General features: G+C 44.1%; 1 protein-coding gene across 9 annotated transcripts in view; it reads left to right on the forward strand.

The window, feature by feature from the left end:
• The window catches only part of spag9b (sperm associated antigen 9b), a 44597-nt gene that overhangs the window by 6176 nt on the left and 11031 nt on the right, over window positions 1-27390 (forward strand). For 2 of the 9 annotated variants that reach the window (XM_085762542.1, XM_085762541.1), the window contains exons 2-15: window positions 7427-7547; window positions 9983-10053; window positions 10721-10821; window positions 15825-15975; window positions 19753-19836; window positions 21769-22168; window positions 22264-22360; window positions 23455-23579; window positions 24017-24074; window positions 24978-25130; window positions 25212-25269; window positions 25792-25922; window positions 26049-26105; window positions 27208-27387. In XM_085762542.1, the coding sequence (XP_085618668.1) occupies window positions 7427-7547; window positions 9983-10053; window positions 10721-10821; window positions 15825-15975; window positions 19753-19836; window positions 21769-22168; window positions 22264-22360; window positions 23455-23579; window positions 24017-24074; window positions 24978-25130; window positions 25212-25269; window positions 25792-25922; window positions 26049-26105; window positions 27208-27387 (1787 nt within the window). Of the gene's footprint in view, window positions 1-7426; window positions 7548-9982; window positions 10054-10720; window positions 10822-13404; window positions 13659-15824; window positions 15976-19752; window positions 19837-21768; window positions 22169-22263; window positions 22361-23454; window positions 23580-24016; window positions 24075-24977; window positions 25131-25211; window positions 25270-25791; window positions 25923-26048; window positions 26106-27207; window positions 27388-27390 lie in introns of those variants that run through there. The other 7 variants (XM_085762547.1, XM_085762546.1, XM_085762549.1 and 4 more) reach the window with 5 other exon arrangements.

Below are 27390 nucleotides of genomic sequence, written 5' to 3' on the forward strand. Positions count from 1 at the left end.
AAGCTGTGGACGTGTGTCGTGTCTCTGGAAGAGGTGCAGCTGCATATAGGAGGAAGCAGAGCTGCAGACACACACTGTCACACTGATACTCACTTTTATTAAAACACTCATTCCAAAAATATCAGAACCAACAAAGTCAGGTAGCTACCTTTTACTGTTTTAGCTGCAGGCTATCAGGATTCTTTCTTAGTATCATATATCATGCAAACCCAACTGGATGATGGACTCGCAGTGAGAATGCTTTATGCTGATCTCTACAGGTGGCACAGCCTCGCAGCTGTCAGGTCTTCTTCCACACCTCCAGCATCTCTTCTTGTTTTCATCCATGCTGGTGTTTGTGAGGTGCCCCTTTGACCTTTGACCTCAGCTCAATGACGTCTGGACAGGAACCTGGTGCTCGATGCTGCTACAGAAAGGGCCCTCTGGTGTCTCTCTCCTTTCAATAGGAGATGTGTTGGAAGCAGTGGAGAATTAAGCCGCGTTTCCACTACAAGCCGAGTCGAGTCGAGCCGGTACCATGTAGTGGGAAACGCGGCTTTAGTCTCTGACTTGGTTGTTGCCATAATAACTAGTTGACTGATGTTTAGAGACTTGGCTGGTTTTTGCGCTCTCTACTCAGAGTTGGGTTTTGCATTCAGTAGCTCTTTTGTTGCAGTCTGTTGCAACTTTTTTGAAACGTGTTGCTGGCATCACATTTAACTGGGCACATCATTTTCAAAAAAAATTCAGTTGAGTAGAAAGTCAGTTAAATGTGGGGTTGAAATAGAGCTGTCACAATCATGAAAGTTTTAGTTGACAATTAATTATAATCGATAATACAAATAATTGTGATTATGGATTTAATTGTCTTTTTCTGATCATTTTCTGCTACTATTATAGTATAAGCCTAAACATCGTTTAATATCACACATACAGCTTATGAAGAAGAGGAGGAGCCATTTATTGGCATTAATATTGGAACAGCTTTGCAACTAAATCCGTGGTCCTTAAAGAGGAACTATGTAAGTCCGCTCGCTTTTCCTCTGTGTTGCTAACCCTCCTCCTGGCCATGTGCATTTGTTTAAAATGAAGCCAGTGAGAACGCAATCAGTAGAGCAGTAGATAATGTTATCATATATGATGTTTCGATGTGTATATTTGTGTAGTTTAATCTGTCATATACAAGAGATTGCGTGTTACGCTGCTTGTTTGTGTCACGGTGCCGCAGAGACAAGAGCTGGGACACCAGGGCGGCGGCCCCGATCTTGCGAAGTTGGTTTTCAGCCTAGAGACGTAATAAGTGACACGCACGTGGAAGGCAGAGAGCCTCCATTCTCCCTGTAACAAGTTAAGCCATTTATTGAACCATCACAATTACTCCAAAGCTGTTTAATTAAGGTAAAAATTTAGCATAGTTAAGCTACAAACCCTGCATAGTTCCTCTTTAATATTAGAAATCAAGTTCCTCAAAATAAACAGCTTGTGGCTCCACTCATGTGTCATTAAACCATAGAAGACGAAGAAGGGGGCGCAACGTGATGTCATTAAAAGAGGACCAGTCAAACCTCAAATGAGGAAATATTGATGGAAATGTGACGTTTCTGTTTCATCCAGCTGTTTTTATACAGATGAATGAAAATCACTTATAATTGCCGTCAGCTCAAATAATTGCGACCGGCCTAGGTTGAAATGTCTAACATTCTGTTTATATTTACGTTTTTGGAAATGGGGTTATCCTTCAGTTGTAACAGAGAGAAGTGAGTGCACATGAGCACTCTACTGTCTCAGGCTGTCTCATCATGGTCCAGCGGTTAGCTTCAGGATTAAGCCATAACAATGCAACAGCAATATAATCTCTGGAGCACCACCATTCAATAATGCCACATGACCAATAACAGCTGCAAAGTGTAAATTATATGCACACAAACAGTCCACTGTTTTCAGCCAAATGCCACGTCCAGTCAACATGGTTCGGTCAGCACTCCATGCCCACACAATTGGTCTATTTTTGCCACCAGCAGGGGTGGCCTGGAATTGACCATTTCCTTGTAGACCCCTTTAACCCTGGCCTGCAGGAGGACCTCCTCTCCGTGGTTTGTTTGAGCACAGGAGGAAAAGGCAAGGCAGGAAATTCTTGGGGAAAACTTCCCTCAGTTCTTTTGTCCAGTCAGGGCTGTCTGCTGTCCTGCAGACCGGAGCCCGCTCACTCAGACACAGTCCAGACTCCAGACTGACCATCAGCGGTCGTTAACAGCAGATCTCTGGGTTGTTTGGTCCTTTGGTTGATCAGTGGGTCGGCTGGGTGGTCTGTTGTCTGATCGGTTGGTTATCGGGTTCGTTCGTCTGGTTGGTTACTCGCTTGTTTGGTGGGTTGGTTGATCACTTGGTTGATTTGGTCAGTTGATCCAACACCTTCAGTAGGGGTGTGCTAAAAAATCGATTCGCATAAGAATTGCAATTCTCATTTAATACGATTCAGAATCGATATAAAATGTCCCAAAATCGATTTAAAAAAATAAAAAAATGAAACAAATCTGCTGGCTGTCGGCCTCCATTTCCTTAGAATTTCAAAGGCAGCATGTTTAACTGCACTATTTTCTTTAATAAAGAGGCACTTTTAATTTTGTTACTTAAGTAATATGTGATATTGCAGCTTTTATGCAACAGTTTCAACAATTCCATCTAAGCATGGATACATGTTTAAGACTCAATAAATGTGAAAAAGACACTTTAGTCATTCTGTCTTGCAAAGCAGACAACATCAACATCATGAGGATCCTTTGCACACCGATAGACTGAAGCAGAAATCATTTTGAATCGAATCGTAGCCCCAAAAATCAGAATCGAATCTAATCGTGAGATAGTAAAAGATTCCCACCCCTAACTTTCAGGATCAGGGTGCAAGAAGATACTGGTGCACTAAAATACTGTCATATTTCATCAAGTTTATTCTTGGAAAGTGACCATTTTAATAACATCGACCTGCAGAATCAGACTATATCACCTTATATCATATCATTATTTAGTCAGATTGTTGCCAGTACAGACAGTCTTAGTCAGGAAACTGAAACATCTCAACCATCAGACAGTTGAGTACCAGAAAGGACTCTGTGTGTGTGGGTGTTTGTGGGTGCATGCGTGCAGTCAGTTGTTGTGCGGGTTACATGTGTTTGTGTGAGTGCCTGGGACAAAGGGAGCCTTATCTATGCAGTGTGGGGGGAAGAGTGGAAGTTAACTTGCTGGAACACTCATTCTCTGGAGCGCTGTCATGCTCAGGCATCTGTCCTGACTCCTGGGTCATATGACGAGCAGCAGGGTGAGAGGATGCTGGGATTGTTCTGATGACTGTGGAGGAGGAGGGGAGGAGGGGGGGCATACAGTCTGTTGGGGGGAATGGATGGAAGTCTGGTGATGAGTCTTTAAACTGATTAGAGACTGAGATTGTTAATACTTTAGCCTTAGTGTTACGGTGAGGCACATTAACAGATTAGGACCCCCCTGCCCCCCCACCAGGAGCCCAGTGCTGTTATGTTATGCTATGTTATGCTATGTTAATGCTCTTATTAGATTTGTGTGGGAAATAATGCTGTACTACCACCAGGAGCTCACCTTCAGATGCTCCCACAACACCCCCACACCCCCACACCTGGAGGCTAGAGGAGTAAATCCCAGCATTCATGTAAACAACAAACTCCGTTACACAATAAGTCCCTCAGTGGTTCTGTCACCTGTGGCGGCTCATGGTGAACGAGAGCGAGAGAGAGCATCAATGAGGGATTGTGTTTGAGCACCTCTTGTTCCTCACCTCCAGTCTCAATGTGACTCCTGTGTAAAGAAGAGGAGGCTGTTTGTAACCAGGTGATCCTCATCTTCCCCCCCCCCACCCCGCCCGGGGCCCGACCATGGGGCCCCTGTCCAGAACCAGTACCCACATCACAAGACTGCATGTTTACAGACATGGAGAGCTCTCTGTTAGCACACGCCTGACTGAGCTGGTCAGATGATCAATACATGACACACACACACACACACACACACACACACACACACACACACACACACACACACACACACACACAATTCTTCAGATTGTTGCTCTAGATCTCTATTCTTTTCTGTTGCATACCATCTAATTATTTTATTCATCCAGAAACAGTGGAACGTAATATACACTTCAGTTCAGTTTCAGTTTAATTTATTTGACAAGGGAGAATGTACATTAAAGAGGAACTAAACCCCTAAACCACTTTTTTCTGCTGAAAACAAATGTATTTGGGTATAAGGTAGTGTTGTCAGTTGATTCTGGTCCAACTTTTGACATTTTAGTCAAAATATTTCAATTTGGTGTATTTTGTAGTAAAAATGTAGAGTGACTGCCCTCTATGGGTTGAAACACGGCTATTACAATCGAATTTTTCTATTGGCTGAGATGGAGGCAGATGACGTTTTGGAGGCAGCTTTCGTCACCGGCCACTAGCTCCCCGACCAATCAGCACCGGCTGCTGCCTGCCGCTAACGGTTGCTAGGCACTCTAGCTGCTCTGCTGCGGCTAACGGTTGCTAGGCGCTCTAGCTGCTCTGCTGCGGCTAACGGCTGCTAACAGCTGCCTGAACGGGAATGTTAGTGCGGCCGGCGCTAACGAGCCGTTAACGAGCTAACGAGCCGGCGGATCAGCTGTAGATGCTGTGTCACGGCTCTGGCGTCCTCTCCTAGTAGTGTCCACGCTACTAGTGCTGTTAGAGTAGCTCGTTAGTAGCTCGTTAGCGCTAGCAGAAGTGTTGATGTGTGTTTATTACTTTTTTTTCTCTTTTGTGTGATTTCGCGGGTGTGAATGGGGCGCAGGGGGGAGGGGGGAGGGGGGGTCGGAGAGTGCTCCTGGAGTCCCGCCCATAATCAAGGCATTTTTTGAATTTCAAGCTTAGAGCACGTCATCCAAAACTGAGGGGTTTAGTTCCCCTTTAATAAAACATTGTAAAAAAAACAAATGTAAATGCACCAGAGTTAGCTAAAAAAAAAAAAGCTAGTTTTCATCGCCAGTCCCTCTGCCTGATTGTAATGGGCAACCTTTAAAAAGAGCAACAATGAAGTAAAATACCAAAGACACATTCGGTACACATTAATAAATATACATTTGTAAGACAATAACACACATTTGCGATGACACAAGGTTAAGATAAGATAAGATAAGATTATACTTTATTGTCAGATCACTCTGAAATTTGTCTTGCGTCCCATGACGTCCAACGTTTCACACAAATAATAACAAAATACAAAAAACATACATTTACAGAAAGCATAAATGTTACCCTCAAAAGTCACATTTAAAGGTTGTTAGTACTCATAATATAATCAGTTCTTATTCCTCACATCATAGGGCATCAGCAATACATAAGGAACAGGATTCATTAAACAAATCACTATAACTATCTGGTTACATCATATAGGAAAATACATGACAGAATACTCACTTAGTTCTTCATTTAGTCTTTAAATTGGAAGTCTCCTGAGTGGCTCTTTTCACATGTTTAGTTTGGTCCCATATTTATGTTTAAAATAAAAAGGTCAATTTGAATAGCATGCATTCATGATTATCATGCAGTTGACTGACACTGTTGATATTGGCATCGATATCAGTTAACAAGGTCTGTTTATAAATGGCAGTAGCACGGCCAACACTCGCTGTACCTGCAGGCTACATGTTTAAAATAAAAACAATAGATAGAATAGAGCCTGTTTATTATTTGAATAGCTTAGTATTGAATGCACAACAACAAGGTAGCACTAGGCCCAATTAAATATAATACAGTTTTAATTTATACTATATACTCAGGCCTAACCAGACTCATGGTTTCCATGGTTACCCATGTGAGGCTAATCTCAGCCACTTTGATGCAACAGAACCTGCTCATATTAGCCAGACTTGGCCTTTTAAGCCTGGATTTCCCTTCAGCCTGTTTAGCAGACAGATCAGAACAGTTAGCATAGTTTGCATCTTTTATGTGTTTCTTTTGTATCATAGTTTATCAGTCAGTGGCGGACACAGTTAGTGCTTACGCTAATGCTTATTCTCTCTTATTTCAGTTTTATTTAGCCCGAACCTCTACCCCTACAAGTGAACAAGGGTGGTTCCTTGGGTTTGTGATGTATGAAACCCTGGAGGGTCTTTCTCTCACCCTGTGGCCCAGCCCGTTTATCTGATGATGTTCTGCTCTTTTATTTTACCCGTTATTTGATCCACTTTCTCAGCGCTCATTAAAGTTTCAGAGAACTCATCTACTTACAGAATGTGAAGTGGATCAGGTCTCCTTTGACTCCGTCTGACCACCGACGTCAGCTGCCACACCGATTATGAATATTATTACTCTCATCATTATCATTTTACGGTGTGTGTGTTTGTGTTTATGTGATTATACACATCCCTGTGTAAATAATCCTTTTGACATTGGTCACAGAGCTCAACATCCCCTGGAAGCAGGACTGTGGTTAGTGACAGCAGCTGTGTGAAAATTAGAAAAACAACCTTCAAACTGATATCAAGGAAAACTGTGTGTAGAGCACACTGTGCACCTTTCACTGGAGGGTAGAGGACTGTAACAGTGTTTCTCACTGGTCTCAATGGTAGTTGTGTCAGAAAATGGTGATGCACTAAATGTCAAGATCTTTTCTGACATAGTACTGTCTCCATTCTTGAGTAGTAGGGGCGGGAATCTTTTACTATCTCACCATTAGATTCGATTCTGATTTTTGGGGCTACGATTCCATTCAAAATCGATTTTCGATTCAAAACGATTTGATTCATAATGATTTCTGCTTCAGTCTGTCGGTGTGCAAAGGATCCTCATGATCTACTCCAGTCTGCTTTGCAAGACAGAATGACTGAAGTATTTTTTTCACATTTATTGACTTTTAAACATTTATCCATGCTTGTTGAAACTGTTGCATGAAAGCAATATCACATATTACTTAAGTAACAAAATTTAAAGTGTCTCTTTATTTAAAAAAAATAGTGCAGTTAAACATGCTGCCTTTTAAATTCTAAGGAAATGGAGACCGACAGCCGGCAGATTTGTTTCATTTTTTAATTTTTTAAAATCGATTTTTGGGACATTTTATATCGATTCTGAATCGTATTAAATGAGAATTGCGATTCTTATGTGAATCGATTTTTTGGCACACCCCTAATGAGTAGTTTACATGGTGACATTGGTTTTGTGTTTTATTTGAGCCACCAATGGTAATTCCTTTGTTGAGATTGCACAAAAATGTGTGTTATCAAGCCTCTTTGAACGATAGGCCATACAATATCATACTGCCCCCCTATAATACTGATCATTACCAACATGTGACATCTGTGTTCATCCCTCTCTGTATGTGCAGGTTTGTAGGTAGATTCTCCCTGACCCTGAGGCTGACTGTGTGCTGTCTCTGTCTCTGTCTCTGTCTGCAGAGGTACATTGCTCTAGAAGACTCTCAGGATGGAGAGAAGAAGGACCTGCAGGGTCGACTGGTGATGCTGGAGTCTCACAGCCGCCACCTGGAGCTGAAGACTAAAAACTGTGCAGATCAGAGTAAGCCTAACACACACTAAAACACACGGGACAGATGCCCGCACACACACACACACACACACACGGTCTGCAGGTCTTGTGACTGGCTGTCAGCTAATGAGCCAGTGGGCAGATGGGCTGAATAAAGACCCTCAGTAACAGTGTTTGTCTGTGAGCTGTGAACTTTATCTCACAACCTTGTGTAATGTTGTGTGTTGTCAGGATAATACACACACCCAAATACTTATTAAAAATAAATGAAAGGAGGAAAGTGGTTCACGCCGTTTCTAACTCATGGCCCACTCTCCTTGGGGCACAGGTGCAGGTGTCCATGCAGATTAGTTCTTGCCTCTGGATGTGACACTTCCTGTTTTTCTGTTTGTGTTTGTGTGGTGTACACTGAAAACTTCCTATCATGTTAACTCTTTTCACTTTCTCTTTTATTTGCTAATATCTCATATTTTTAATAGAAGTTCACAATACACACTGGTACAGATAAGAGGGTAGGTGACTGTTTTAATAATGAATGAGCTATTTCAGTTATTTATCAATGGGTCACCCTACCTGACAAGTCAGTCACTTATTAGCTAACGTAATCCACATTCCAGGACATTAAAGGGATAGTTCAACATTTTGGCAAATTGGCCCATTGCCATAATCCCTATAGTCTTAGCAGTAGTTTCATTACCTTTAATTGTTGGTGCAAGCTGTTTTTAGATCGGCAGGGCAGAGACACTCTGGCGGACAAGTTGTGACCCATGCATATCACGCTATGATATAATAATGTAACATTATGAGATGGAGTTGTTTTCGAGGCAAAAGCGTAGCCGGAACTACATTCCAGACAAGGCTGCTGGGCGGAGTGATTTCAAAAATTACGTTAGGTTTAGTTCCGAGTATTTGCTTTGTGTGTTATAATGATACATATGTTATTATCTCATAGCGTGGTGAATGTGCAGGTCACAACTTGTCCACCAGAGCGTTTTGGAGTTGTTGGATTGTGTATTTAATTTGATGAGGGAAACGTAGAAACACCATGAGATTCCGTTGCGTTAGCTGAGCAGCTCACGTCTCTGCCCCGACGATCTAAAAACTGGGCATAGAAAGAATGACATCATCCACTTAGGGCTGGGCGATATGGCGATATTAGATCGTGAAGGATTAGAGTGTGTAGACGATCTGCCAAAGTGCAGAGATCGTAGGATCGTCTGGGGCACATTCTATAAATTGCAGTTCTATGCTGCAAAGCGCAAACAAAGGACATTTGCAAAGTTTGCTAAAAGAGATAACAACAGTTACTTTATTTGACCCTTTTCAATCAGCTATTGAGTGTTTTGATATACTTAAAATCCTGTTAAAATGACTGTGTTGAATAAAACAAACAGTAATGTCTTCATTGATATTTTACTTTCATGTTTATTGAAAGCTACCTTTTATGTTGCAAGAGTGCACTTTATCAGAGTGTTGTTGTTTACCTTCTAGTATGTTTACGTTGTTTGCACATGTTGACAAAACTGCAACTATTTAGATTAAAATCTATTCAGAAAGGTTCTTTGGCCTAAATTGTCTATTTTTCGATTTAAGATCGTGATGAAATCGAAATCATGACTTCATTTTTAAAAAATCGTGATATGATATTTTTGCCATATCGCCCACCCCTACATCCACTCCAATATGCCTCAGAAGGCAGTGAAGTAGCCACTCCAGGGCGGGGCCACCAGTCTGTAGTCCTTTATCTCAGCTGGGTAGCCTACTCTGTGTACTGCTGGATGTTCTCCACAGGACTGTTTGTAGACTGACGTTGAAGATCCTCTGGAGAGGCTCAGCCAGATGTACGGTCCTGAAACAGCTGCAGACACACACACACACACACACACACACACACACACACACCATCAGGGCCAGGTGCTTTTCTATGAGTTAGCCTGTTGAGCTCTGCCCTCACCTCCTCCACTGTAAAGGACGGGGAGCTCGCTGTGTTTTGTGCCATTAGGCATTTGACCCATTAGGTGGTGCAAAATCATATCATGTTGAAATTATTTTTTTTTAGACTACTCTTAACCTGTCAATGTGATCTGCATCAAACACTGTGTAGCGTGATTACACAGAAAGTCTGCAAGTCAAAGGAAACACTTCAACTCACAAAGAGGACACATGAACCCAACTATTTGATGCAGACAGTGCCGTGAGATAATATGCGTAATGATTTTGAACATGAATGTCAGGTCTTTAGGCCTCTTTGACTAAACGTGGGTCAGTCAGTGGTTTGCTTGGTACATGTTGGCCAGCAGGTGGAGCTTTAACAAAGAGTTTGACCTGTGTGTCCTCAATCTCTGTGCTGCTCCCAGCTTCTCCCTTGGACTCCAGCGTGCACTCTGATGTTTATTATTTAGAATAAGTCTGGGTTTGATCCTGTTGCGTCTCTGATGATGTAACCAACTGTTTTCTTCCTCCAGTCAGCAGGTTGGAGGAGAGAGAAGCCGAGCTCAAAAAGGAGTATAATGCTCTTCATCAGAGACACACTGAGGTGAGCTGCACCCACACACAAATGATAAGTGTGTAGTTCAGTCAGTATCACATTAATTTGCACAGTGACCTGTGATGATACAATTATAGTTGTAGTTGAATCAGACTTTTCTGTTTCCTCTACGTGTTGGCTATGAATGAAACATAAAAACATACATGAATCCACTGTTCACTGCAGATGAGGATGAAGATGATCAAAACAATCAGAAGGCTTCATTAATCTGGCGCAGGAAATTGTTTGGTTACAGTGCTTCATTCCACAAGAACAGAACAACAAATATGAAAGTGTGGTGGAAAATTGCTGCCATTGGTATTCCCCTTGTAATAAGTGGTAACCTCCCCACCCCCCAATAATATAACCTCCTCATACTCAGAATTTTAATGAAATTTAATGAAATAACATCTGATACAGGATACAGGAAAAAACAGAAATAAAACAGAATGTCAATCCATGAATTGATTGATGTGTGTTGTCTCTAAGATGACATGGTTGATGGTAACGAATGCTCTGTGTGCGTCACAGTGAATGATGTTACATGCTGACATTGGGTCGGCAGAGAACATGAGTCATAAAACTCTTTAACAGAGATCTTATCATCTTAACAGATGCTGCTCTTGGTGTTATCCAGTGACTGTGTTGATGTTGTGTCACTTCCCTTTCTGTCCAGATGATCCACAGCTACATGGAACATCTGGAGCGGACCAAACACCAGCAGCACCCAGTGACACCAGCAGAGCCCCCAGATGTCAGCACATCTTCTAGAGCACGGTGAGGTCACCACAACCGCTTTGTCAGTGTGATAATTCAAATGTCGGTATGGGCAACAGCAGCAGGAAATTGGCCGAGCATGAGTCTGAAGCCTTCACCCACCGCTGATTACGCATTCACCAATCAATCAGTCAATTACGATTGTTTTCAGCCGCTAGATTTATCAACACCACTGTGAACACACTGTGTTCCACTGAATATAAACCATGTAGTAAGCTTAATAATAAAGTCTGAACTGCAGTTCCCGACCACACGCGCCAGTCTGAGCCGGATTCGCACCGAGAATAAGATACGGGCTTCCTTTTTTCCTCTCTCCCCCTCTCTTTTTTAAAAATATAACACTCTTGCTGGTCGCGCTGTGAGAAATCCATTGAATCGGTGCTGCTCCACTTTGTGCCATCTCTACAGTTGTGGAGCATGCGCACATGCATTGTCCAGCTTCTAAGGTGTATACATGACGGAGAAAATCGAATTCCAATCCCATTATCAGGGTGTCTTAATCGGAGTTGGACGACTAATGCGTTTGCATGCACTTCAGTTGTCCAGTTATATTATTATTATTATTAATCTTTATTGCAGACACAACAAGCGGTCCATATCAACAACAACAAACATGTTAAAAACAGATTTAAGAAGGAGAGAGAGAAAAAAGACATACACAAAGACAGAGAATCAATTCTCCACATAGTTCATAAGCAGGCTATCCCACCAGTGTTTCCTGGAGGAATACCTATAGCAGCTCCTATCAGGGCTGGTCAAAGCCCCAATAATGCTGTTCCCCGAGTCATCCAGGCGGCACATAAAACGATACATTAAATTTCTCAGAAGTGCTTCACAATTGTAAGGCAATTAAGGCAATAATTGGGTTTTTTCATGTGTCATGTAAACGTACTGACAGTCTCTGTCTGTATTTACTCTGAGGATGCCAGAACTGCCTCCCAGAGGTGACTGCCCCCCACCCTCATAGAGCTTTCTTTGTAGGATGCTCCATAGGCTCTCAGTAGGGTTAAGCTCAGGGGATGATGGTGATGGTGACCACATCATGATTTTCTTTCTCCCTTCATGCCATTAGCAGCCAAGGCCTCAACAGTACAGTTCGCAGCGTGAGACAGTGTGTTGACTTCCATGAAAACAGTTTTATCCCAGAGGGCACGGTTCTTCTTTTTAGACCATGGCAGGAAATGGTCAGTTAGGAACTCCACATGTTTTACAAAGGTCATTTTTACACCTTCAGGTTCAGGCACCTGAAGGGACCAACCTAAAACATCACCGCTCCACCTCCCTGCTGACATGGTGGCCATACACCAACCATCCAGATCTCCCAACCATCTGGACCACCCCGTGTAGCAGGGCATTCATCAGTGAAGAAAACAGTTTTTAAAGTAGTCTTCGTGTATTTCTGAGGCCACAGCAATTGTTTCTCCTTGTTGGTACGGGTTAATGTGGCTGAAATATACAGCTTTATGCACAACGGCAAGCCTCTGAAGAACCCTGCATCAAGAGGTTCTTGGGACTCCAGAGGCACTGACAGAGAGTTTCAACTCTCTCTGTCTCTCAGTGGCTTTTTCACAACTGTTCTCTCAATACAATGTATTTGTCAACAAACCCATCTGCTCTCGGAATCACACAATCTTTTTACAGTACCACAATCTCTCTTCATTTTCCATGAAATATCCCATGTATTCATATTTTTTTTGCAATACTTGACACTATTTCATGCTTTTCATGTGGAGAAGGAGCTTTATTTTTAGCCCATATTGTATGAAACCAATGACTTGCTTAATAATGTGGAACAACCTCCTTAAGTAATTTTCTTTGATTGAGTTCTCTGGGCAAACTAACTGCGTTTTACACCAGATCCTACACAAGTTTGATCAATGAGGGCCACATATCCTAGAAATGACTGTCTGTCCTCAGTGATACAAACTACTGACTGTTAGGACACTGTATTTACTGTTGTGACACCTCGAACTTGAAACGGTCTAAGTGGTTCATCACTATTCAAACGCTGCTAAACAGTGTGTAACAGTTGGGTTCTGTACCGTGCAGCATTTTAATGCCTGTGCATTCAGCCCCGTGTTTTCCTCCTCCGCACCGTTCCTCTAATGCAGATACACTGCCAACCTCTCTCTCTCTCTCTGTCTCTCGCCCCCCTCCCTCCCTCTCTCACACTCACACACACTCTTTGATTGATCAGTCTGGCTGTTTGGCTGCCATTCGGCCGTCGCCTGAGAGGAAGCATATGAAACAAGCTGCCTCAGCATCCAAAAGAGTGAGAGACAGAGAGGGAGGGGTGGAGGATTCACACAGTGAGAGAGAGAGAGAGGGAGAGAGGGAGAGAGAGAGGGGGGAGAGCGTCAGACTGTTCTAGACTGAGCAGCAGCAGTGGAGCTGCATCTGAGCAGAGGTGGAGAGGAGTCTGATCCCCTGTAGGATCGATGCTGGCGGGGGCCGTTGCGTTTCCTTCTCCTTTGACCTGCGCTCTCCAGTGGCAGCATCCAGTTGTTGACTCCAGCTGCTGGACCATGTCTCTGATTCATCTGTGTGATCCAGAGCTCCACTAACCCCCCGCCCGCCCCCCTCCTCCTCCTCCTACCTGCTTTTCATCGCCCGCGCCCCCCGACCTCCTGGCTGCAGCGAGGCACTGGGCCATGATCTGGGGGGGCCATGAGCCCCGCGTGTATGCTGCTCTTTGTGTTTGGCTTCGTGGGGGGAGCGGTGGTCATCAACTCTGCCGTGCTGGTGTCTCTGTCGGTGCTGCTGCTGGTCCACTACTCGGTCTCTACCGGCAGCCTACCTGCCCTGCTGTCCTTGCCCTCCACCCCCCGGCACGGCAGGTACAGTGTCTGCGTCCTGTTATTTATTTTGCCTCTGTCTGTGGTGGCTGAGCTGCTGTGGGTGTTGATGCAGTCAGACGGTAAAGTAGGTCAGGAGAGAGAGGTGTTTCTACAGCCGCAGATGATCCTCGGCGAGCGGCGAGCGTCCGTCCTTGTGTTCAGAACAAACAGACGCTGCTGTGTTCGCCATCAGCAGCCCGTCAGTGTGTGATCTCTTTTCTCACCATGGCTCTCTGTCCATTGTGCTGTCGGCTGCACCTTTTCATCACTGGCTGCCAGCAGCTGTTTTCACTGCCATTGTTCTGCTTTGCACTGTACAACAGGAGTCACTGGGGTGAGAGGAGCTGCTGCTGCTGCTGCTGCTGCTGCGAACCTGCTCCGAGCCACGGTGCTGCTGGGGTGTCTGTAGGACATGGAGTTTGAATATTCATACAGTTTCTAAGGTTTATGTCCAGAATATTTCTCATTGTTTTGACTTGTTCGGGACTTTGACCATCTGAACGGGAGCGTTAGCTGGTGTTTTGGTATTTTAGGATGGAAGTCCAGTGAGATAAACGCTGCCTGTCCTCTGACGAGAGCAGGAAAGCAGCTGCTGTGTCAGCAGAGCGAGTGCTGTTCATACCTATGTGCTGTTATTCCTTGGTGTTGGTGACAAAGTCAGAGATAAAAGTTATCCAACTCTCTTTGCCATTCTCACAGACACAGTATCTGATTTAATGCCTTGAGGAAATTTGTCCAAATTTGTCAAAAATGTCAATTGGACTGGAAGTGATGAGACTGAAGAGGTCAAAGGTCGAGGTTGTGGTGACTCCACTAGACGCCTCACAGTGATGACAACATTTCACACACATGGTTGATGATGAAGCCGACAGCCAGCAGGAGGTGATTCTAGTAGTTGTTGTGTTCGATGCTGATGTTGCCATCAGGGTGTCAGTGTCAAGTATAGGTTGTGTTATCATTGTGTCATCACTCTAGCCTAGAAATCTAGACGCACCCTAGCGGCAGCAAATATATTTTCTCCGTAGGTCCGTCTAGAAACGAGCCATAGGAACTTTTTGAGTCTCGAATGCCGTTTGTGTTCACCAATCACAGCGCTCTATCTGTTTAGAGAGGCGTTGGGCGGGCTTAACGCCATGACGACATACTTGCGACGGTGAAAAACATGACAAGATGGCTTTGGCAAAGGAATCGTTTGAATCGGCGTTGGCATCAACTTTGAAAGAATTAAACTTGTCATTTTCTTTAAAAGTTGAGCAAGAAACTGCACTGAAGTCATTCATTTCGAAGAAGGATGTATTTGGTGTTTTGCCAACGGGATATGGGGAAAGTTTAATCTACCAGCTTGCTCCGCTGGTAGCGAAAAAAGTGTCATCCTGCTCTTTGCTCTGATTAGTCGTAGCGCTACCCTATTGCGTGCAGAGACAGTTTGAAAGACAGCCTTCATCCCGCCCCCTGGATTGAGCCGAGGTCTACCGGTCGTTGCCAGACTATACATTTTAATGATATAGTCTGGCTTGTCAGGCTATCATCACTCTGTATTTATAATTTTATGAAAGTCTGTCGACATGCATTTACCTTTATCAAAAGTTGCAGCACCTATGATGTGGACATTTCAGTTGGACTCCTGTATGTCAGACCAAATGTCAAGGATGGAAAAAACTGTTGTTCTATCATGTGCTGCTTTGTTAACCAACAAATATGTATGTATGTATTCTGGAGATGTGGTTATGTCCACACGCCAGGGACTTCTAACTTCATAGTGAAACTGAATAGTGCAGTTATATTTATTTCTACCAACATGCAAAATGAAAGGTGGAGTTCTTGTCTTTGTCTACACCTTTCTTCATTCTCCTGTAAACAAGGTTTGGAAATAAAGGCAATCTGAAATGAAATCACTTTGACATTGTCTGGTCTTAAAAAAAACATTGATTAAGATTTGTGCAGTGAATTACTGTCATTACTGCAGTGTCACACTCACATTTCCGTCAACAAATATCCATCTTGTTAAGGCCAGAAATGTGTTGTAATGTATTTCATCATCCTGCTCTTTGTGTGCAGTGCTAATTAGCTGCATCGAGCTGCTAACATGGCTGCTCCCATTACGTAACAGCAGCTTGACCACTGAGTCAGTTTCTCACTGTCACTGTGGTGTGTTTGGATCTCCAGGAAGGATCGTCCCATCTCGGGAATGGGAATATTTCAGCTTCCTGGGAGCAACAGTGTGACCCCTGATGTTGAGAGGGAGCCTGTGGACACGCCCTCTGAACCCTGGAGATTCAACAACCTCAGTCACCCCCGGTCCAACACCAGCCTCAAGGTAACACACACACACACACATACACACTGAGAGCAGAGTTTAACCTTCCTCTTGTGTTAGGATCAGTACTGACCTGTTTTTAGATTTGTAATGCATAAAAGTACCACATAAATTAGTTTATTGCATCAAGGCTTTTTGACTTTTGGCGCTCTTCCACTAGCGGCACGGTTCTACTCGTTTCTTTTGCTTTTCCACTAGCCCATAGGTACCAGGTAATGTTACTTTTTTGGTAACGCCTCAGCCCTGGTTCCAAGCGAGCCGAAGCGATACTAAAACGTGACGTCAGCCGACTGCCTTCCACTGATTGGCCAGAGCGTCGTCACTGCTGGAAGAGTCGCGAGCACGACGTCCGACAGCACCGGCAGCAGCGCCCACTGATCTGTACCGAGACTGTTGTTATTCTGTCACGAGTTAAATGACTGCTGTGTGGAAAACCACACTGTGGTCCGTAATCGAGGTGCAGACGAGTGAGTTTGGAGCTGACGAGAGGATCGAAAAGAGAGAGAGAGAGACGATGCGGCAGTAGCCTCTATCATATTCCGTATCTGTGCAGTGGAAAAGCACCAATATTTAGGAACCTCTATTTAAACAAAATAAAACAAACAATTTTTTTTCACAAAATTCTAAAATGCTCTGTTTAAAACTATGACATTTGTGTTATTTGTGAGTCGGTTTCGACCCGGTTATAACAACAAAAAACTGAAATCATAGTGCAAAACCTTTTCATGGATAAGGAAGCCTAACAAAACCAAGAGATGAGAAACAAATGGGATGATAAACAATTGTTTTTACTGTGTTTTACATCTGATTTAAGACTCGGGTCAGAACCGACACTAACACAAGAGACGGTAGCAGAAAGCTGACACAAGACGAAGGTTAAGTGCAACGTTAGTTTCTGGGATCAGCCTGTGGAGCTTCCCACGGATCAGACGATGACATCATCGTCAGGAGCCTGTAGAGACAAACTACAACGCTCAGTGCCAGAGTACACTTCCTATTGAGAGAAAGGGCTGCACAGTGTGTCCAGAATCTTTAGCAGCCTGCATGTGTGTGTGTGTGTGTGTGTGTCTGTGTGTGTCTGTGTGTGTGTGTGTGTGTCTGTGTGTGTGTGTGTGGTAGTCAAGGGGAAGTGGTACCATTCGGGGGCCTGCTTTTAACCTCGGGGAGGGTGAAGCACTGAGTCTCCTCACACTGTGGCAACTGGAGACAATGCTGCAGACGGGAATATATGATGATAAGTGTTTATTATCGTCTCAGGACAGAGTTTGTAAAGTGTCACACACACACACACACACACACACACACACACACATACACACACAGTCTTTGTGTTTTCTCCTTGACTTGACATTTAGTAGAGATTTTCATCAATGCTCCTCTCTTAGTGCGCGTGTGTGTGTGTGTGTGTGCGTGCGTGTGTGTTTTGGAACATTGGAGAAGAGACTAAATCGGGAGGGCAGCACAAGAGGAAACTCTCTGATTGGCTGCTCAGTGCTACTATAGCAACAACAACACTGATACTAGAGATGTGAGAGGAGCCAGCGGTGTGTGTAGTGTGTGTAACCCTTCCCGGTCCTCCATCCCTCCTCCTCCTCCTCCTCGGCCCGTTCTCCAGGTGACAGGATCTGTGTGGATGTTCTGACTTTTTCCCATCAGCCACTGTGCTATTTATAGGACTGATGTTACCGGATGAAAACAAAACGGGGTGGGAGGGGCCACGGGCCAGGGTGCTGCTGAACCTCGGTGTCTGATTGGTCCATGTTCATATGGTGATCAGGGACCAGTTGCATAAAACACCTGAATTACTCCCCAGCTCAGGGGGGAAGCTTCTTATGTTTAATAGGTTGTTGTTTTCACACTGTACAAAACATTTACTGTTTGTTTTTTAGGCACAAATGACACAAAAAGGTGAAAATAATACGGAAGGCAAAGGCAGCATGATGAAGTGTTATTCACTTCACCTGTCAGAGCTCAGAAAGTTAGGCCTGATCGGTGTTACAAGCTACAGCACTGCCTGTCCACTGTTGCCGTTACCACCAACTGTACTTTATGATGTACTGTAGTTTACTGGAAACACCAATAAACTCAGATATATGAGAGTGGCGCAGGTCCAACTTCAGATGACGCTCTCCCACCTTTTTGGGCAGCCAAATGAGTGAGTGTTTTAGCACAGACATAAATATGATGCTGGTCCAAAGGAAGCTTTCTATTCTTTGACCACAAGTTACCTAATGAGGAACATGAGGATGTTAAACAGAATCATTGAGTGCAAATAAAGTTGTGTACTGCTTTTTTATGGTCTATGCAGCACAACACAACTCATCTTCCCACCACTTTACATACTATACTGTAGGCTACCTTTTGGTTGAAGCTTTATTAGCTTTTTTATATTCCAAGTTATATTCCAGTTTTTCAAGTTTGACTTTGACATACAATATCTCTTATGACATTATATTATGTTGTCACTCACATAGTATATGCTCAGATCCTCCTAATACACCATACTAGTCACTTTACTACTTGACCACTTTGCAGTTAAAGGGATAGTTCACCCAAAATTCAAATCTCACTCATTATCTACTCACCCTCATGTCGACTAAGGGTTGGGAGAAGTTTCAGAGTCCTCCATGCCTTCTCTGAGTTACAGGGGGGCTCCGTGCAGCACTGTATGTCCATATGACTGTTGCGAATGGACACCACTTTTCTTCGTCCAAAAAGACACACCGAAAACCATCCAAATACCTCCACACAGCTCGTCTGTAATGTCCCTCTTGTATTGAAGCCCCAACATGAGAAATTGTTCCGAAAAAATTAAGTCTATGTTTTAAGCTTGTTTGTAGCGGAAGCTCCCAGTGTTGCTCTTCCTGGTCCGTCCAAATCTCGCGCGATTTGCATTGACACCCAGTTCACGGCTCCGCAAATCACGCGAGATTCCGGCAGAGCAACACTGGGAGCTTCCGCTACAAACAAGCTTAAAACATAGACTTATTTAATTTATTTCGGAACAATTTCTCATGTTGGGGCTTCAATACAAGAGGGACATTACAGACGAGCACTGTGGAGGTATTTGGATGTTTTTTGGTGTGTCTTTTTGGACGAAGAAAAGTGAGCTCCGTCCGCAACCGTCATATGGACATGCAGTGCTGCGCCGAGCCCCACTGTAACTCAGAGAAGGCACGGAGGACTCTGAAACTTCTCCCAGCCCTTAGTCGACATGAGGGTGAGTAGATAATGAATAATGATAAATTTGAATTTTGGGTGAACTATCCCTTTAAAACAGAGACACGTTTTTAGTTTTTATCTTTGTGCCAGCAGCTTTCAGACTCTGAGCCACATTGTTTTCAGGTGGTCTGTCTGTGTCTGCCTCTTTATGCACAAACATTCACTTGGAGTCAAAGACAAACTGATTAGACTTTGGTGGTCAAAGTCAGTGAAACCTCACAAAACGCTTGTTAGCCCTTACTCAAGACTTTTCACAGCAGTGATGACAGAATTACAGACAGATGGTTCATAATTAATGACTCTGGACAAACTGGGATGAAATCTGAAACAAGCCTGTTGGAGGAAACAGACAACCACTAAGAGGTGAAACTGGTTTTACCTACATTTTGTGCAACCTTGTGCAGCATGCCTTACTGTAGGAGACGCCACTCAATGGTAATTTGACTCATGGAACTTGGGCTGTATACATCTGAACATGTCAGCTCACTCTGCTGCCTTTTGTGTCACTGAATGAAGCTAAACAGGTTCATGATTGAGGTCTTTAATGTTTCTCAGTGTGCGGAACAGTTTTGTCCAATCAGAGTGGAGGGTGACGGGACCCGGGACAATCTGTCCAATGAGCAGACTGATCAGGACCAGGTAGACCGGCCTGTGATGACGCAACCAGACTAACCCGGTGTGTGTGGTTCATATTAACCGATGTTAACAGCTGTGTGGGGTTGAACTCTGGTTCACATTTCAGGTGTTTACCGTGTGACATCAGTTTTCATGAGTCTGAATGTGAACCAGGACTGAGATCTTCATTGTGAAGATAAACTCACATCAATAACATGGTTTCAGTTGTTGTTGCCTGAGTGTGTCTGAGTGTTGAGGAATCTGGAGCATCCTGGAGCCAGCATCCGCTCAGTCCAGTGTGATGTGGGTCTAACTTAACTGAACTCTGAAGAGCCATCTAACTACAGCCCACTACCACATTTTGGTCTTTTAAAGGTCAGATCCCTTAACAACAAATCCTTTCAGCCCAGGAAGATTTGAACTCTCTTACTGAAGCCTGCAGCGGTCACACACAGGATCAGCACCAGGCAAAATCTGGCCAGCTATTACTTAAACCAGTAAAGATGCAAATGAAATGCAAAACATTAAAGGGATATTTCAACATTTCAGTTCATTACCTTTAATTGTCAGTGCGAGCTGTTTTGAGATCGGTGGGGCAGAGACGTGAGCTGCTCAGTTAACGCAACGGAGACTCATGGTGTTATAATTAATGTCATGGACCCCAGGAAGACTAGCTGCCTACTAAGGTACCAGCTAATGGGGATCCTTAATAAATAAACAAATATCCTAGCGTGGTGAATGTGCAGGTCCCAACTTGTCCATTAGGGGGAAAGCCCAGAAATACCACGCACTGTGCAGAGCTCACGTCTCTGCCCTGCCGATCTAAAAACAGCTTGCACCGACAATAAAAGGTAATGAACCTACCCCTAAGACTATATGGCGATTATGGCAATAGGCGAATACGCCAAAATGTTGAAATATCCCTTTAAATTGGGTGATTCCATACTGTGGGAAGATTAGAAGAATGTATCTAATGTCTAATACTTTTTTCAAACTTCATCAGAAAATATAGCAATACAGGAATAGGGAGTTTATTATTCAGTGTGTCACAAAAGCCACATTGCAGTAATTGAGTGCTTTAATTCAGTTATACACTCATATGGAGTCTACTCGCAGTGCCACCCACTGAAAATAGTAATTTCTAAGAGGCAAGCATTTGATGTACCTGACCTTTATTGTGTGGTCTGATGCACATCCTCATGTGTGTCTATTGCATGGCCTCTGGCACCACCTAGTGGATAAAATTAAGAATACATATAAAATGTAGTAAGTAGTGTCTGCAGCAGCCACATGGTCTGTGTGGTTGCTTTTCCTGGCCTCAGTACAGGGGCCTGATCCACTCTGCTTACAGTTTAGTTTTTATTTCCCATGCAGGTGGCAGCTGTTTTTACTGAACTTGGAAAATCCATTTCTTCATAATGTATCATGCAGAATATTCTTAAGATTACTTCATTTTTATCATTAAAGCAATTTAAATCCCAAATTGTATATTATTTTAGTTCCAACTGTTATTGTTTTTAGCTATAAATTTAAAATTGTTTTTAAATTTGTTTCTGATTTAATCTTTTACTACTTTTACTCCTCTCTTTATTTTATCACTAATCTACTTATGTTATTTGTTTATCCTGGATACATTCTATATGTATTTTTCTTTAGCTATATAATAAATGAGGTTTCTACCTCAATATATTTCCAAGTCTAAATAAAGGTTAATGCATTTTATTGTTATTATTGTTGTTGTTATTATGTTAAACCTGGACAGGACAGGCTGCACAAGGAATGTTGTTGTGATGATGTTTGATGGTGTTTGATGTTTTCTATTGTTGTGTCTTGTGTGCTGCGTGTCGGTAAAACCATCTTCATCAAATTAACATCATTGTGTCTCTTCTTTCTCCTCCTCCTCCTCCTCCTCCTCCTCCTCCTCATCCTCCTCCCTTGACCTTCCTTGATCCTAAGGATGAGTTGGCCGGTTCGAACCGTAGAGGCTCAAAAAGCGGGGGATCCAAGTCCAACACCCCCATGTCCTCTCAGGGAGGAACCTCTAAACCCAACACCCCCACTTCTACATCCACACCTCTGTCTCCTCATGACAGCGCATCTGCTACTGCAAGTCCTCTGTCCAGTCTGGGTGGGGGTTCTGCATCTGCAACATCTGGGTCTGCAGCTGCCTCGGATGTAACCATGGAGTCTGCGGACACCCCGCTCCAGGAGCAGGCGTCAGACTTCAACCAGAACCTGAACTGGAACAGCGGGAAGCCGGAGAGCAACAAGAACATCGCAGCAGTGCAGGAAGGACAGCAGGGTCAGAGTGGACGGGACGGTCCAGAGACGGCTGCTGCTGCTACGCCCGTCACAGGTGGGTGGGGGTCTGAGCTGCAGTCACCACAGCCAGATGTTGTGTGATGTCTGCTCCTGTCTGTCTAAAGTCTGTGTCTCTGTTGGTTGAAGCAGATGATGGAGCAGAGAACCTGGAGAAGTCTGATGTCCAGGCCATCATAGAGTCCACTCCAGAGCTGGACATGGACCTGGAGGGCTGCAGAGGAACCAGGTAAAGACCTGAGATCAGGACGAGGTTTATACTGATCTCACCTGGGGGTGGGGACTGAAACTAGTTATTAAAGGGACAACGAGGAGTTTTGGAAAAGGGAAGTGTTTTCATACTACATTTACCATGAGTCTCCGCGCGCATGGTGAAATGGTGAAAATGGACCGGCGCAAGACGGACATCTTGCCAAGAATGTTTTCATTCATCAAGAATTAAAGTCAGAGGTTCGAAGACGATCACATACCGTCGTAGTTCCGACCATAAACGGCGATTCGGCGGCGTTGTTATCATGACCCGCCGGGCAGCGTCCGCGAAACCGAAAGTAAGGAAACGCTGGTCGGCTCACCCAGCATTTCCACCATTAATTAAAATAACAAAGTAACGATAGAGACAAAACGATATATTTATCGAAAATGGAGCCATTAACAAGTGTGGGTAGCGTAGATTCATCCACATTAACGTGAGACTTTTTTTATAACCAAATAGAAACTCCTTGTTGTCCCTTTAAATGGGGCCCCAGTGCAATTTTTTAAAAAGACCAGAGTATTGATAAGTTCTAACGTTGCTTCTGCTTTTGGTACAGGAGTAATTCATTTGCTACGATTTTTTATTTTATGGCCGGAACTACGACGGTATCTGATCGTCTTCCAACCTCCGACTTTCATTCTTGATGATTGAAAACATTCTTGACAAATGTTTTCGCTTTCGTCCGTCTTGCGCCGGTCCAAGAATTTCACCGTGCACACGGAGGCTCATGGGAAATGTACTGTGAAAACACTTTCCAAAACTCCTCGTTGTCCCTTTAACAGTGTAAGAATATCAGTCAGTGTGCTCCTCATGGCATTATGGTGGTGTTAAGGAATGTCTCCTTCACCCAAAGCCACAAAATGTAGTTGTCTTCTTTATGGGCCTGATGATGATGTTGTTGTTTATTTGATTGAACTTCATTTACTCTGTAAAGTAGTTTGAGATTGTGATGTGTTACAGCTTCAGACTGATCTGTTGTGTGGGTTCAGGTCTTATCATGGAATCGACACTAAAGAAACCAGATGTATCTGTCAGTGTTTTCATCAGCCCCTCTCCCTCTGTCCCTCCAGCACACCGACTAAAGGAGGTGTGGAGAATCTGGCGTTCAACAGAAACACTGACTCTCTGTTTGAGGAGCTGTCATCAGCAGGAAATGACCTAATTGGAGACATGGACGAAGGAGCCGACCTGCTGGGTGAGAAGCTCCGCCCCTCCTCACTACCCTCATTTTAAACGTTTTTTTCTGTCATGTTTCTGAACTGTCTCTTCTCTGGCTGCCGGGCTTTAACTCCTCACAGATGAGTTCTCTGGTGTGTATCGGCCTTTGTCTTTGACTAGTCTCATCGATGTGCAGAATAGATAAGGGTGGTGTCTCTGTGCTGTGAGAGGCAGTGTAGGTGTAGCAGTAGCAGTAGTAGTAGCAGGTGACAGTCAGATGTTGTCATTGCGCTGTGTCTTGTTCCATCTCTTTAACCCGTCTCTAATGTTACTCTGCATCACTCTCAGATTACAACTTTCTAGGTAAGAATGACAGCGTGTCTGTTTGTACTGTAGATCAGACAGCTTTTTACTGTGGAGCAGACGGTGAACACGAGGAGGATGGTGACGTTGTTCTGTTGTTGTTGTTTTCAGGTATGGGTCGGGAGGTGGAGCATCTCATCCATGAGAACACCCAGCTGCTGGAGACCAAGTCAGTGCTCAGAAGAGTTCCTGGAGATTCTCCTGTGTTGAAGATTTTGTAAACAAATGTTTTGTCGTGTGTCCTGCAGCAGCTCACATGACTGGTGGAGAAATGTGGCCTTAGAGAGCTTAACTCTTAAAGGGATATTTCAACATTTTGGCAAATTCGCCTATTGCCATAATCCCTATAGTCTTAGCAGTAGGTTCATTACCTTTAATTGTAAAACTGCATACGTTTTTTGTCATTTGCGTTGTGTCCACACGAAGGGGGGCGAAAGCGGTATGTTTTTTTGGAAACGGGTCCCAGAGTGGGAAAATCTGAAAACACAGCCCCTGGCGTTTTCATCTGGACGCCCAAAACGCGTCCAAACATTCACAGGTTGCCAGCCCAGATTCTAAGACCAGAAAGGTTGTGCCTTGTTCCACTATCTGTCTATAGAAAACAGAGATTTGCTGCTTCATTATTGTTTAAAATACCATTTACAGAATATTTAACAAAGAGAGAAATACTGTAGTGAGTAGACATTTATCTCTCATGATCCAGTATCTGCTGGAAAAGAAGGGTGAGGTCCGCACACTACATAAAGTTCCTCAAGTGTTTATTTATTATTACGTTTCGCTTAAACACTTGAGGAGCTTTATGCAGTGTGCGGACTTCACCCAGTCAATTTTGTTTGTTAGTCCTGCAGCTGTAACACGTTTGGATGTGCGTGCTCTACCCCACTATTGTGTTCTCACCAGTATCTGCTGGACCCGCAGTCTCTTCATCCTCTGGTCTGATAATGAGCAGATGTTGAAGAATCAGCTTCTTGTTCCCCCGTAGTCTGACAACAAGACAGTGCTGCTCCTTTCTGGTTGTTATGACATCACACTCATCCGTATGTCCCGTGTGTGTGTGTGTGTGTTTTTCCAGAAACGCTTTGAACGTGGTGAAGAATGACCTGATTGCTCAGGTGGACGAGCTGTCCTGTGAGAAGGAGGTTCTCAGAGGAGAACTGGAGTCTGTCAGTCAGGCCAAGTGCAAACTGGAGGAGAAGAACAAAGAGCTGGAGGAGGAACTGAAGAAGTGAGTGGGTCTGAGTATAATGGATCTGCATCTGGATTCAGCTCCTGTAGATCCAGGATGTAACTCTGTCCTGTCCCACAGGATCCGAGGAGAGCTGGAGGAGGTCAAAAACAAAGTCAAGCCTGAGAATGAGGACGACGTGAGTCTGTGATATTTGTTGTGTATGAGATATGGCATCATGGACTGTTGAGGTAAAATAATACTTCCACGTAGGCTTGGGCAGTATCCAAATTTTAAGGGGGGGTAAAAGTAGGCTAAAACATATTGAACTAACTGAAAATTCAACCACACATAAGTGCTACTGGACATATAATCAATTTTAGGCATTAAATGACTTTTATTTAATATTTAATCCTTATCTCCTTATCTAAGTGCATTGCATTTTTTCATGGCGGTATTGAAACTGATACCGTTGCTATTTTTAAACACCTGCAGTATACGGTATTACACAACATGAACAACACAATACACAACATCTCAGTTGTCATAACTCAAATTCTCACACAGCAATTATGACAACATTTCCTCCCACATTAGTTTCTGTGACTCTGGACAAACAATGTGTCATTTGAAGCTAGTCTGTGCTACATCGTCTTCTTGCTGATGCAGCGGCTGTGTATGCGTTGACAGTGGGTGTGTGTTGTGATGTGTGTGTGTGCAGAGCGATGTGCCTACAGCCCAGAGGAAGCGCTTCACCAGGGTGGAGATGGCCCGAGTCCTGATGGAGAGGAACCAGTACAAGGAGAGGCTGATGGAGCTGCAGGAGGCCGTCAGATGGACCGAGATGATTCGGTGAGACAGACTTACGGGTTTAATACATGAAACATAAATACAATGTAACAGAAGGTGCTCTAATAAAACTAGAGATCATGAAAGGAAAAGTCTGACTGTAAACTCTTTAACCCATTTGTGTCTTAGTGCGTCGAAGGAGAACCCTGGTCTACCGGAGAAGAAGAAGTCCAGCCTCTGGCAGTTGTAAGCCCCTCTCCTCTACTTAGTGTGATCACTGTGGTGCTATAGTATTGTTTTTCTGGGATGCAGCCAGGCAACTCTCTGATATGTCATCAACGTAATCGGACAGAGAGAGGCTGGAGATCTGCATCGTTCAGTCTTTATTAGAAAGTTGTACACATTATGTTGAGGAAACTGGTGTCAGGGCTCATCAGACCTGTCCTCATGCTGCAGTTTAAAGCCCCTGTACGGAGCTTTTAACTGGATATGCAAAAGTCTCTGGTTTCTGCTGATGTGTCTCTGTTACCTACAGCCCATCAGTGTGAAGATAGGCTATTTCTAAGTAGTCTAATTCTATACCTCTGGAAGGCATGGTCGGGTCGGACCACTGACGAAACGATACGAATAGATACATTAGCTGTAAATAGCAAGTCCCGTCTTCTTTCCGACGTTTCCAAAACAAATCTACACGCGCCGGCCAGACAAACGTGTGGGAAATGCGGTCTTCATTCCGCCGCTTTCGTCCACAGGGGCCGCCAAAATCAACACTAAATGAAAAGTCTGTACAGGGGCTTTAAAAACACAGAAAGCTGCTGAGTTTTAGGATTGTGACACTGGGGCAGATTGTCGTGTATTTAATAGAGTCTGTCTCTCCTGCCCTGTTTGTGTGTGTGTCTTCTTTATTCCGCCTGGTGTTGTCTGTGTGCAGAAGGTGTGTTCAGTTGCTATAATGTTGGGAAGTTAGACTGTTGTTGGGGGAATTATACATTTTTGTTGCTGTGTGGTGTGGTTGGGGGGAGGGAGGGAGGGAGGGAGGGGCTCCATGTCCAGGCCTGTTGTTCCATGTGTTGTTGACTAACTTCCTGGTTGGTGCTCAGTATTAACCCTGCTCACCCTGCACACCCTGCCCTCCTGCATTCAGAGGTAACCGGGTTCTGGTGTAATTCTGTTTGGGTCGGGGTCAGTGTGTTTATGTGTATGTATGTACCCTGGGAGAGGTAGCCCCTCCCCCCCTCAGTGTTGACTCCTACCTGTTGCTGTTGAGCTGCTGCTGCTTGTGTCCACCCCTCTATATGTCTGTCTGTGTGTCCTCTTCTCCTCCACTTCCCCGCCCTTACACCTCCAGTTTCAGCCGTTTGTTCAGCTCGTCCGGCGGAGCGGCCAAGAAGCCGGCGGTGGAGGCGCCGGTCAACGTCAAGTACAACGCCCCCACCTCTCAGGTGCAGCCGTCGGTCAAGAAGAAGAGCAGCGCCCTGCAGCAGCTGCCCAGCGACAAGAGCAAGGCCTTCAACTTCCTCAACGAGGAGTG

This window comes from Trachurus japonicus, chromosome 19 (genome assembly GCF_045865225.1).
Source record: "Trachurus japonicus isolate A0001 chromosome 19, Traja_1.0".
Taxonomy (NCBI): domain Eukaryota; kingdom Metazoa; phylum Chordata; class Actinopteri; order Carangiformes; family Carangidae; genus Trachurus; species Trachurus japonicus.